This window comes from Polypterus senegalus, chromosome 7, assembly GCF_016835505.1.
Source record: "Polypterus senegalus isolate Bchr_013 chromosome 7, ASM1683550v1, whole genome shotgun sequence".
Classification (NCBI taxonomy): domain Eukaryota; kingdom Metazoa; phylum Chordata; class Cladistia; order Polypteriformes; family Polypteridae; genus Polypterus; species Polypterus senegalus.
The window spans coordinates 32893664-32908392 of NC_053160.1; the positions used below are offsets into that span (position 1 = coordinate 32893664).

At 35.9% G+C, this 14729-nt stretch overlaps 1 protein-coding gene across 4 annotated transcripts in view; it reads right to left on the reverse strand.

Annotated features, from left to right (window-relative positions):
* The window catches only part of arhgef28a (Rho guanine nucleotide exchange factor (GEF) 28a), a 255985-nt gene that overhangs the window by 187869 nt on the left and 53387 nt on the right, over positions 1-14729 (reverse strand). For all 4 annotated transcript variants that reach the window (XM_039758444.1, XM_039758443.1, XM_039758447.1 and 1 more), the window contains one exon: positions 14319-14365. In XM_039758444.1, the coding sequence (XP_039614378.1) occupies positions 14319-14365 (47 nt within the window). The remainder of the gene's footprint in view (positions 1-14318; positions 14366-14729) is intronic.

A 14729-nucleotide genomic window follows, 5' to 3' on the forward strand; every position in this document is an offset into this window, starting at 1 on the left:
GCCATAAATCAAAATAGATTGCAGATTACAGTTTGCGAAAAAGTACTTAACAGCCTGCAGAATTCTGGAAAAAGGTCTTATGGACAGAAGAGACAACGATTAAGAGAGATAGCAAGAGCAAAGTGTGGAGATGAAAAGTAAGTGCCCAAGATCCAAAGCATGCAAGCTCATCTGTTAAACATGGTGGATGGGGGGTGTTATGGCTTGGGTATGTATCGCTGTCACAGGTACTGGCACAATGAATTCTGAGGTGTACAGAAACATCTCTTCTGCTCGTCTATTAAATGCCTTCAAACTCATTGGCCACCGCTTCAGCCTATAATAAGATAATCATCAGAACCATACTGCTAAGGCAAGTATTTCAGGAGTTTTTCAAAAGTAAAAAAATGGAAAATTCTTGAATGCAAAAGCCAGTAACTCGATTTAAATCCAATTTTTAGCATGCCTTCCATATGCTGAAAATAAAACTTAAAGAGACAAGCCCTGAAACAAGCCGGAGCTGCAGATGACTACATTAAAGGCTTGGCAGAGCATAACCAAAGAAGACACTAAGCACCTGGTGATATCTGTGAATCACAGACTTTAAGCAGTCATTGCATGCAAGGGATATGCAATAAAATACTAAATATGACTGCTTTAATATATCTACCATTGCTATGTCTTAAATATTACTGCGCCCTGAAATGGGGGACCATGTATAAAATGTGTTGTCATTTCTGCATACATTTCAGTCACTCCATGTAAACACACTTAAAGTCTGCAATGTGCACTTTAATCACATCTGAATGGTTTTGATTTATAAATAAAAGAAAAATGTGTCATTGTTCCAAAAACTAAGGGCATTATGCAGCATATTCTACCCTTATGAACTGGGGATCAGCAGATCAAATGTGAGCCTAAGCCATGAAAGGTGCCAATAGCATTAGCTCAGGCACAAATGTAAGAGAGACACATTACTTAAAACTGAAGTCAGTTTGTCAGTAATCAGTAATACAGCAGTCAAAACCAAAAGAAAAATACTAATCAAACTTGTCATTATTTGACACTAAGATCTGTGACAAGTTAATTTTGAGAACACCATGCCATGAGCAACTTTGCATAGTATTACACTGACAGAACCACAAATCTACAGCATCCACAAAAAAAATATTGTGCCACAGTAACGTAGCGCATAACAATAACATTTATTATCAAATGCCTAGAAACAACCATTCCAAAAATACATAATTGTATTGTCATAAAAATGTGTATGCAGGTAAAAATTATTTATTTTAACGTACCCAGTATCATAACAAATATCACTATCACTTTGATCTTCTTATGTCTTACAAACCTTAGAAGATACCCAATCAGTTAATGAGAATTATTCACTTTCAACAGTGACACATTCACAACTGGATATTGTATCAAAATCATAAGAACTAGCCTACACTGTTAAACACTGTAGAATAACGGGGGAGGGGAGAGCCAACCTGCTGGTCTAATTCAGAAAATATTTTTGAATTTGACAAATAGCCATACACAGCACTGTGTATTTTCTTTTAAATCTTCTTAAGACAAGAATTTTCACTTTCTCTTTTTCTTTTTGAAAATTTTTAGCACATTTAGCAGGGAAGTATTTAAAAATGTAATTTCTTCAAAAACCTTTAAGAAACTAATTTAGAAAAAAAAGTTAAATATCTCATTGTACATACTGCATAATAGTTTTTGGCATCACATTTTAAGATTTACTGCATGATGCTCTTCTTTCATTGAATGTAGCCAAAAAACTAGATAATCCTAACCCAGTAATCCGAATCATGTTTTTTAAGATATTGGAAAAGGACTTTAAAGCTGACATTGAAATCTTAACTGCTTACTGTCTGAGCAGATGACAAAGAAAGCTGATATTTCACCTGAGACAGAAGGAGAACATCATATTCAAAAACAGTCAAATCCATATATTCTCAGATTTCTCTGCCTTAATTGCTGCAAAACAGGCATTACGCAGAACCTGCATAGAGCTGAAATTAAATACAGTCTTCTGTTTCTGGCTAGATTTAAAGTAATGGATGACATCATTTTTTTCACATCATACTAGATTGGATAGTTATTCAATTAAAATATCAAAACAGTTTTAATGTCTGGATTGGCCATCAAAAGTAAATATAAAGATCCTTTTAACACAATTTTGGAAAAAAATCAAACAAGATGTTAACAGATGGTCCACCCTCCATCTCACCATACCAGGGAGAATTAATACTATAATGACGAACATTCTATACAAGTTGCTATATCCATTCTAGAGTATCCCCATATGCATCACCAAATCATTCTTTAAGAAATCAGACTCAATCATAGCATCATTCATCTGGAATTCAAAATGACCACACATTTAAAAGGTGACTATGCAAAGATCAAAAGCAGAAGGTGACATGGCTCTTACTTTCAATTTTACTACTGGACAGCAAATACATTATAAACAAAATAAAATAAATTGATACATTTACACTGGCCTTGCTTGCAAAGGAAAACAAATCTTATTGTAAATTTGCTATCTGATCTAATCGATACTAACTATCAACAATATACCAGCAATCTAGTAGTCCACCAATTCAAAAATGGAGCCAATACAAATGCAGGAAACATTTCAAGGTAGATGAGCTCTTATCTGTCACTCCTAAATAAGATAACATTTTTAAACCTACTCTATATTTAACCTACATTATGGAAAACACTGTGAAATTAAGACACTTAGAGATTATTATGGAGACAATGTATATGGAATTTTTGAACAATTATGCTCCAAATGTAACTTCCAACTACACGTGTTTTTCCTATAAAATAGGAATATTGGAAATTTTGTTAAAACAAATCTACCCAGCTGTCCACATTTCACACCCAGAGGCTAAACTGGTTAATCTTAATAAAGACTCAGTATTTCAATAATAATTAAAAACATTTCAAACAATCAGCCCTTTAATTAACCTAGAGAATGGTGCTAAAGGGACATTTGTATTAGCTTCTCCGAAATATGTGGAACTTGACCATACATACAATACACGATAGTAATAATACAAAAATTCAGATTAATTTAGTGGTAGAACTACTTTTAGCAGTAATAAAATAAAATATTAGAATTTCATAGATAAATACAATACTATTGGGTGTGCCTGGCTAGTACAATATTAACTGTACAATCTCATGGTAAAAGCTGGAGTGATATACTTTGATACATAAAAAGCAAAGCTAGATCAAGAAACTAAACAGACTGAAAAGGCAATGAAGATCTTTTCTTTGTTTTGTTTTCTATTTCTTGCAAACTGCTGGAAGTTATCAAATTACTGTACTTTCTTAAGTCAGGTTTTTTAGTATAAACTTAGTTTCTTTTTTTTTGACTGAACTAAAATAATTCTTGGCAAGAAACAACTAATTTTACATTTTTGTGTACTTTTTCACTACCCTTGTGTACTTGTTAAGAAGCATCTACAGAATAATCAAACGATTACCATGTAACTCAGACAACAGGTTAATCGCTGGTAATTATTACATCAAAGTCAAAAATCTAATGTCATTATGTTCTGTATCTGACTAAAGCCAGTACCGCAGTGTAACAGTTCAGATTCACTGTGACATCTAACCGGATGCAGCAGGTTCAGAAATTAAATAAACAAGATTACTGTGAACTCTCTTTGTTGCTCACATTCAAGCTGTTGACAACACCACAATCTTAAAAACTCTCAAATGTCCTGTGGCTTTGCCTAGACAGTACATTTTTTGTCTATTACTGAAACAGTATCTGATTACCACAAATAAACATCAAAGTAGAAAAATGCTACCGAAGTACACAATGCAAGTTTCTGACAGTCAACTCATTGACTATTTTTACTTTATGATTACTTCAACTTTTATACTTTGGATTTGCATTTGTACTTGCACATCATTTTCTTCAAAACAGATAATATCGACAGCACTTCTAACTTAAAACAATGCATGCTTAGCCATAACTCCAACTCTTAAGTAGTAAAAATAGTCCATATTTTTTGTTCACCTTACATAAATCAAAGTGTTAAGGAAAGAAACCGTACAACAGTTAAAACAAAACTTGTATATTTAAAATCATGGTTAAAAAAACCAAAGTTAATCTGGTATCAAACATTAAACCATCACTAAAACATAAACAAACACTTTTTTGAATACTGTATAGAGGCATAATAACATTGATTCAAAAATAGTCAAACATATACATTTTTCAGGAACATAATTACGATTATGTGCATTAGAAGATCAGTGTATAGCCACTCTACAACTAACCCTGTTGTAGAGAAAATACAGTATTTTCTGACAGAACATGGGTTTCTAACAAAACAATTTCATATACTCAGTCATCTTCCACTAACAAGGAGTTCATCCCCAGTTCACTATGGAGTAGGGTCAAGTCAGTCAGGTATTCTCCACTGCTGATTCTGCTTTGCTACCACTGAGCCAAGAATTGCATTGTATACTTTCAGAATTCTCTGTTATTTAGTTCTAAAAAGCCCAAAGAGGATGTCTACATGAAGCCACTTTTTTAACTCTTTATTTGGCATACTTCACACTGGCTGTCAACTTCACCCTCCAATTGCTCATAATCAAATTCATCTTAAGTTCTGTAAGTATTTGTATTAGGTATTTTCTTTATAATTATGACTTTTAATTTTCTTTTTATTTTGCATTTAATTATGTAATATACAGTATTTGTTATTATACTAAATATTCAAAAAATCAGAAAATTACTATTGTATCTCAGTTTTAATGTAAGCTATGTGATTTAATGCATCCATTAAAATTGTACCAATAATTTTGCCTCTAAAATTACTTACCGGTACATGGAAAAGATTAAAATCAGTGGAGTTCATAAAAGCTTATTATTGTACACGGTTAAATGCTTCGCTACAGTGTGATAGGAATGTGAAACCTTCACCAGAAACCTTTCCTTTACCAGAAGTCCATCCATCCATCCATCCATCCATCCATCCTCTTCTGCTTATCCGAGACGGGACCGCGGGGGCAGCAGCTGGAGCAGAGATACCAAGACTTCCCTCTCCCCGGCCACTTCTTCTAGCTCTTCCTGGGGAATCCGAGGCGTTCCCAGGCCAGCCGGGAGACACAGTCCCTCCAGCGTGTTCTGGGTCTTCCCTGGGGCCTCCTCCCAGTTAGACGTGCCCGGAACACCTCACCAGGCAGGCATCCAGGAGGCATCCTGATCAGATGTCTGAGCCACCTCATCTGACTCCATTCGATGCAGAGGAGCAGCGGCTCTACTCTGAGCCCCTCCCGGATGACTGAGCTTCTCACCCTATCCTTAAGGGAAAGCACCCTGCGGAGAAAACTCATTTCAGACGCTTGTATTCGCAATCTCATTCTTTCGGTCACTACCCACAGGTCATAACCATAGGTGAGGGGTAGGAACATAGATCGACTAGTAAATTGACAGCTTTGCCTTACAGCTCAGCTTCTTTTTCACCACGACAAACTGATGCAGAGCCCGCATCACTACGGACATCACACCGATCCGCCTGTCGATCTCATGCTCCATTCTTCCCTCACTCGTGAACAAGACCCCAAGATACTTGAACTCCTCCACTTGGGGCAGGATCTCGTACCCAACCCTGAGAGGGCACTCCACCTTTTTCCGGCTGAGGACCATGGTCTCAGATTTGGAAGTGCTGATTCCCATCCCAGCTGCTTCACACTCAGCTGCAAACCGATCCAGAGAGAGCTAGAGATCACGGCCTGATGAAGCAAACAGGACAACATCATATGCAAAAAGCAGTGACCCAATCTTGAGTCCACCAAACCGGACCCCCTCAACGCCCTGGCTGTGCCTAGAAATTCTGTCCATAAAAGTTATGAACAGAATTGGTGACAAAATGCAGCCCTGGCGGAGTCCAACTCTCACTGGAAATGGGTTTGACTTAATGCCAGCAATGCGGACCAAGCTCTGACACTGATCGTACAGGGACCGAATAGCCCTTATTATGGGGTCCGGTACCATAAGATTCCCCGAGGGACATGGTTGAACGCCTTTTTCAAGTCCACAAAACACATGTAGATTGGTTGGGCAAACTCCCATGCACCCTCCAGGACCCTGCTAAGGGTGTAGAGCTGGTCCAATGTTCCGTGACCAGGAAGAAACGAAAACCACACTGTTCTTCCTGAATCTGAGGTTCGACTATCTGATGTACCCTCCTCTCCAGGATCCCCAAATAGACTTTTCCAGGGAGGCTGAAGAGTGTGATCCCTCTGTAGTTGGAACACACCCTCCATTCCCCCTTCTTAAAGAGGGGGAACACCACCCCAGTCTGCCAATCCAGAGGCACTGTTCCTGATGTCCATGCGATGTTTCAGAGGCATGTCAACCAAGACAGTCCTACAACATCCACAGTCTTAAGGAACTCTGGGCGTATCTTATCCACCCCCGGGGCCCTGCCACCAATGAGTTTTTTGACCACCTCAGTGACCTCAGTGCCAGAGATGGGGAAGCCCACCTCAGAGTCCCCAGGCTCTGCTTCCTCATTGGAAGGCATGTTAATGGGATTGAGGAGGTCTTCGAAGTACTCCCCCCACCGACCCACAATGTCCCGAGTCGAGGACAGCAGCTCACCATCCTCACCATATACAGTGTTGACCAGAAGTATTTTGTAATAACCTGCTCCTAACCCAGATGGAATCAAATAATGCTTTTATTTAATTTAAAGCTCTTAGGCCAAGAATTGAACATACAAACATATGCAGTAAGAAACAAGTACTTGCCATTATAGTTGGTACCTCTTTATGCCTGGGTTCAGGCTGAGGCTGCATGTTCTCACTGTGTTGATGTGGATTTTCTATAGCTACTGTATCTAGGAACATATCTTAACTACACAGTTTTAAGGATAACACAAACTGCATACTTCACAGTTTTCTGCAACACTTGCACTTTTCGAGGAAATGAAATTTCTTGTGGTTTGTCAGCAAATTTCTTTATCTTTTACTATAGTAAGATAGTATGGAAAATTAAGAATTAAGAGCAAAAACACTGAACACTAGAAAAACTAGAGATGCTTGGCATACTCATTTATAAAATTCCAAAACAGAAATACTATTCAACCAATATGCATGTTATTGGGAGGTGGGAGGAAAACAAAAGTATACGGAGAAAAGACATGAAGGGATGTGAAGAACCCATGCAGACAGTGCCCAGGCATGGAATTTGAACTCATGGCCCTGAAGCTGTGAGGCAGAAGCGCTAACCAATGTGCATTGTGCCAAATATTAACTATATTTTACACACACAAACCTCTAAAATGCTTTTCTAATTAGACACATTGGGCTGATAGGAATGCTTTTAAAAAGTGTTGCTTCTATATGTCAATGATATTAAAAAAATAATAGAAATTAATGTAATATACATTTAGCCCATTCACTCATTTGCCAATGTAAACGTAGCAATCCTATTTAGGGTTGCAGGGGCTATCCCTTATTCCAGCAGCAATGATTACAAGGCAGGTTCAGCTCTGGGAATGGCACAAACAGCATATTAAATGATCATATGAGGCCAATTTAGAGTCACCAATTAATTTCATCTGAAAGAAGACCTATATGAATATAGGGAAAGCATGAAATGCCACACAGTGACCAGAGACAGACTGAAACACAAGCCCTGAGCTATGGTATACAGTAGCATTGCCAATAACTGTGCCGCATCAAATACAATTCTTTATTGCTAATTTAGACTCTCAAATAGATTTTTTTATGTAACACGTTCTGGTAAAACATTGAACAATCATTTTCACTGCATAATGGAGTGATTTTAATATGCTGTTACAAAGGAATATGGACTTTAATGTTATTAACCTGACTAATACAACTTTGTACATTATGATCAATGAACTATTTTTGATTATGAAATAAAATTCTGATTAGGAATCTGAATCAGGTTCCATCATTGAGTCAAAAACACAGTAACATGCTTCCAGTAGCTGACAGACTAACCCAGATGAAAAGAGATAAGACAAAAAGCAGTGAGAAAATCTGAAATAAAAGGAACTGTTCTGAACCTCCTAGTATGGGGCATAACAGGAAAACACACCACAGATCTTATCAGAAGTGGGTGATACCGGTAATTGTTGGGGAAGAAAATACACACACAGACACACACAAAATGATTTCCGACTATTTATTTAAAGGATGACTGAGGGAGATTTGGAATAATAGTTTCAACCTTCAATACCCACAGGACAGTAAACTAAGTATGATTACATTATTAAGGGCTTAGGAAAGTCATACCTCTGAAAAATAAAGTGAAACTGAAATTTGCAAACACTTACTTAAACAGAAGCATATGCCTTACTGAGAAAAAATTCTATAAATTAGACCCGTAATAGCTTGCAAAAAAATCAAGCTGGCTTCAAAGAAAGTAACATTGCCCCTGCAGTAAACTCAGTGGAGGTCTAAAATGCTCTGGGTTACATTACTGCCTTTATTATTGGAGGCCTTGAGTGTTGACATGACATTTATTATTGGGTACATATTATAGTGTACAAAACATATGCGTAAGTAAATAAATAGTTCAATATACTTCAACAACACACTGTATAAAAAAAATCATGAGATTTCAAATTCATTAAATTGAGATTGTAGGCCCTAGAGGTCAGTTTTTGATTCCCAAACATAAATAATGACCAAGGTGGACAAAATAAGGAAAAAATCAACAGTTAAAGCACAGCATGTAAAGTAAGGTCTAGTAGGGAAGTAGGTTTATTGTTCTACCATATCATTTTATACTGTGTTTAAGCAACAATAAAATGGGTGTTCCTGAGATCCATAAAACTCCATTATTTATTCCAGATGTTCAAGGATGCCAGAAGGGCAATCACCTTTTATAATCATATGCATACAGCATAGATAAATTATTTGCAATGCTCTGTAATTAAAAAAGCTGCTTGATCAAAAAATTATTTCAGTACTTTTGTTAGTGTCCAAGATTTACCAGTATAGAAGACGTATGAAATGTAGTAAATACTGTTTAAATTAAATACCTTTAAAATTTCACAGAAAGATAGGAAACATATCAAATCCAATTAAACAATGAAAAGGTTGGAAACAGAAAGCAATCTTTTGGAAAAGACTTGGGCTTATTTCTATTCACATCATATAAGGTCTTTGCTAACTCTAAAGCGTGTTAATTAAGTGAAGCTTTGCTGAAGTTGGCATAAAAGTACATTTAAAACACTGTTTGCTCATTTGCTTCCTATTGCACAAAAAGAACATGACTGTGCTGGATAAAGTCCAGAGAGTCCACAGGTTCTGAACTTATGGAATCACTGTTTGGTATGAGTGATGGTGACGAGTAAGGAAATTAAATATCTTAGTGGTTAAGAAGAAACATAATAATTACTTACATTAAGAAAAAAACAAATACCAAGAATTAAAAATACATACTTTAGCAATAACACAGGGATACAAATAGGAGGACATCAGCTGTACATTTAAAAAAAATATTGGAAAGTACATAGACTGTAAAGACTGGAAAATATTACCTAGTAATATGGTTTAAGGGTGCATGAATTGATCTGCAATATTGCACTAAATGACATGTATTCCTAAATTGTTTTATATGTTCAGCTCCAAACGTAAAATATATGGACACATTTAATTGTGCTTAGCTTTCCTGCCTTTGTACTTTTAGGATTAAAGCAAAGAAGAAAACCTTACAAACCAAAAAAGGACTCATAAGTATTAAAAATAATTTTCAAAAGAACACCATGCTCTTCATACTGTGTATTAGTATGTCTATGTGCATGCAATCACATGTGTAATTCAGATTTCTATGAAAAATTTTAGTGCTCTACCATCCTGACAATAAAGAAGTTAAAGTGAAAAGAAACTGAAGAATATTTACCTATATAAAACAAGACGTATAATTATTTATACCTGTCAGAAAGAGAAAAGTGTGAAAGATGCATCCTCAGATAAGTTTCTACAAAGGGTAAATCTTAATTTAGCTTATTATGTGTAGAATATTTGATGAAACCGATAAACAGATGCCAGATGACTAATGTAACTCTCTTGCTTGTCACAACACTACATGCCTGGATAATATCTGCAAAAACCATGATAAATTACATTCTCAGGGCTTCCACTTTGGAAAAAAATAATGGTGATATTTTGAAGCAAGAACAAATGTACACACTGAGCCAACAAAGCAATGAATACATTTTGAGCTTATTCATTGTTTTTTAAACAATAAACACCCACATCTAAGTATGAAAAATCAAAAATAAATATCATATTAACAAAGTATCACTTTAAGAGGTACCTACATCACAAACAAATTCTTAGATTATAAACATGCTGCATCTTTGTTTTTCCATAAAATAAATTTTTAATAATTATTGAAGTTATCACTATAAAAAAGAGGATTATTATTCAGGTCTAATATCGAAAAAATCACTCTAAATCATGCCTACATTATAAATTTTTAGATTCTCTGTTTTCTTTTTTATTCTTCCTCCTACCTTCTCTTGCACTCAATGCTACAAACATTATTTTTCTGCAGTCATAAAAATTGGATTATGCAAGTTCAGTAACTGGACGGAAGTACACAAAACAAAAAAAGACACTGGAGTATGTGTGTCATTCCTAATGATGGATGCTTTGTCAGACATTCATGATTATCTTGTAGTTTACTGAATGACAGCACCATACAGCAGTGTTTCTCAACCACAAAGGCTACCCTAGAGCTCTGTTACACAGTCCTTATGTAAGGCTAGGTGACTGGCTAACCTGGGACAGGTTGAATCAAGAACTCATTCAATACTTTAAAAACATAGTATTAAAAGTCCTTTGATGCTTTATGAAAAACTGCCTGTATTAAAAATGTATATATAGGTTTTCATACTTATATTTCATGGGTATTATATAGCATTATGTTTTTAATTTTGTTATATGTAATTTTGTGTTTTAATCTTACCCTGTTGTACTTGTGAACAGCATTGTGACACAGATGTAAGTGAAGCAACCTAATGATCTGAATTCCTGGGTTTTGAATACATCATCTAACAGATGTCTGTGGTGGCAAGTTATCCCTTGAGGGCCATGGTAGCACAGTAGACGGCAGACTTTGCCTTTGTGGAGTCAGTGCATGATCTTTAATTAGGATACTCTGGTTTTCCACCCACATCCCTGAAATCATGCTGTTTAAGTGAATTTCTGTTAATAAACCGGCACATGTCCAAATGAGGGTCTATGCGTGAGTAGGCCCTGAGATGGACTAGTGCTCTGTTCAAAGCGGTTTCCTGCCTTGTGCCCACTACTGATATGCTCTGCTCTCCCCTTTGAGTTTTGATTAAGCTGGTTTGAGAATGCTATTTGTAACAGGAGTGGCACAGTGGTTAGGTCTACTGTCTCAAAACTCTAGGATAAGTACTAAGTTCAAAATTTGGCCCAGCCATTCTTTGGGTGGAGTTCAAAAATCTGCATGAATTGTTTTTCCCTGAATACTTTACTTTTACTTCAATGTCCAAAAGATGTACATGTTGAGTTAGTGATTCTGTAGTGGCCTGGTGTAGGTGTGTGTGGCATAATGCCTTACAATGGACTGAACATACTATATATTGTCCATGCTATGTAAATATACAATTAATGAGACAATCTTGCATTTGTATACTGTTGTCCCCACATTATAATTACACTTATGAGTCACTTATGTAATTGGTTTATCTGCATTTCCTAAGAACTACCAGCTTTATGCTTATCACTAATTTGTAGCAAAGATAGACTAATAATTATATTCATTTGCTTAATTCTCCAAATTCATTATTTATTTACTATAAACATCACAATCATTACCCCTTAAAAGAGAATTTTTATGAAACATGTTCAATTAATATATTGCCCTCAGCCTGGCTAGTGGCTACTACTTGCCACTACTTTACATAGCTGCAGTGGGAGCAGATTTTCATCATAGTTAGTCTCTTCATAAACAAATTAGCAAATCTTACTGGACATGCTGCATAATCTGATTTATTATTTTCTGGTTTCTGAGACTACTCACAGTATTGCGAATGAGCTCAGTTTGCTCTTCGTAGGTATCTAGTAAGCCTCAAATTGAAGTTCACAGAGCTGTATTTCTGTAACTCACAGATTGAGCCGCACTAAATATGTGGCACACACTTTTGAGTGCAGTATTTCACGTGACAGCTGAAATTACATGCTTCATTACATGCGTGGCTAGCCAAAATGACGCTTATGATTCATAAGTCTTTAATGGTATGATTGCTTTCATTAACCTCATTACTATGACCATTGAAATACACACGATATGAATTTTACAACAACTAATCAGCCACTAGGTGGTTATTTTGGAAACGTTCCGACATGTTCACTCTAACTATATAAGATTATATAGTTAACAAATCGTACGTTTTAGACATTTTTCTGTATACTATACATTTGTTCATTGTCACAGTAAAAACACTTAATAGAAACTATAATAAATAATTGACAATATAAAGAAATTAATGACTGCAAGGATCAAAATAGTGCACGTGTTTATACAGTATTATTACTTAAAATCTATATTTCAACAAGTGTGCGTTTTTAGCCCACCCATTCATTTTTTGGAGCCATTTAAGTCCAGACAAGGTTGTAGGGGGCAACACAGCAGCATCAAGGAGAAAGTAAACTCTGTTCTACTGCTAGGCACACTTACTCTTGCACAATAGCATCCTTATTCTCGCACAGCATGCAACTTTCATTGAAATCATAATGAAGGTCACAAGTGGAAATTTTACTTTTTTAAACAAACATGCACCATAACAATAACACTGTACAGACAGCTAGAGCCAATAATATACATGTGCATGTCTTTGTGGAAGGAAACCCAGTTTTCACACATGACCACACTCACAATGCCAGTAGTTTTTAGTTTTCATAACATCTGCTGTGCAAATGATTTGTGGGTATGAACAAAATAAAACAAATTGTAATACTCTGATCTGCCTGTAAACCACCTGGGTACATCTTGTTATATTAGTCTATAATGCATTACCACCATAAGGATGGTAAAATTCATAAGAAAGGAAACAAGAAAACAAATGTAAAAATGATTCCAGAACAAACACTTCTATATTAAATATGAATCTTCCTCGCAGTGATTGACAGGTGGCCCTGCCTAATAATAATATATAGGACCTGAAACATTTAACATAAATAAATCACACAAGATTGGACAAAACAGATAAGAAACTCAATTCTGAACTCCAGCCTTGGGGATGAGGTGGGTTGCAGGGGACATTGGCTGAAACATGACAGCTTTCAAGTTCTAAATACAGGCCAAATACTGTATGCCAACCTATGATGCTGTGAAGCTCACAAAACACACCTGTTATCCCTCCAGTACTTAACTGGCACCACCAAAAGATACAATATGATACAATGTCAAATAATTATATAGGCCTAGCAAAATGATAGCTTCTACTAAAACATACTGTAACAGTTATAGGTAAGGGCAATCTGAAATCAGGATGTTCAACATGTAATCTAATACCTGTGAATCCATATACTGTGCCACTAGACCTGAATTTGTAGTGTAGCCAGGTCTATGGGTTTCTTGCCCAAATAGTCTATTTTTGATCGTCATCTATGGGGGAAAAAATGGGCTTGTAGAGGTTGCAGTTTTTTAGGGCAATTTTAAAAACAATGTAGTGTTTTTGGCTATTTTTCTACCACCCTCCATCAACCTGCTATTCACACTCGTACATGTTCTTTATCGCCTACTCCCACCATTGCATGATGTCATATACCCATTCTACTACTCTGAAAGGACCCAAGGGGCTTTGATGATATGTGCCTTAGCACTCTGTCACTGCTGTCCAGTATGTCATTTTGTCTTCCTCAGGTATTGGGCTATTTTTTTGGGCAAATTCACTATTTTTAAGCTGTCTTTGGGGCATACATTTTTAAGGATCTAGTATCCTTTCTTATTCGCCTCCTTAAGTATTTCATTATCTTAAACTTGTAAAAGACACAAATAACTTCAGCTTTTACATTCCGTGCTTGCTAACACAGCTTCCAAAGATGTGAGCTTTGTGCCACTTATTTCATTCTTCTTAGGATGAGTGAATGCCACCATTACCCATCAACCTAATGGTGCTGCAAAACTTCAGTAAGTCAGAAGCATAGCTAAGATTTAAACCAGATAATACTCAGCCAGCACTATAGTAAATGTTCATGTGAAACACCAGGGACATTAAAATACACAGTTTACTTAATGTGAGCTTTTAAACAAAATGCCACTTTACTCAGTTACTTACATTATTAAGCTGCTCATGGCTTCCATCATTTCCATCATGTAAAAAGTCTGGAACATAAACAAATGCAATTAATGCAATTAAATGTTGAAGCAGTAAATCATTATAATATGCAATTTAATTTGAAATGCTGTGAATCTGTGTAAGAAAAATGAAGACCGTTTTGTTAAACCACAGCAACTAGTATTTCATTTTATTTGGAACATTGCATTAAAGATTAAATGGGCAATAGTATCAGCTACAAAACAGATCATATAACACAAATTTATCTTTAGGTTTATGTTTACTTTTATACTGAGGAAGAAACATTTAGTTTTTTTTCCTTGAGCAGAATTTCTTTATGGAATGAGAAAAATGGTATAATTGAAACAAGTAACATTTTTATTAGTGTATCAGGAACATTGCCATATCATA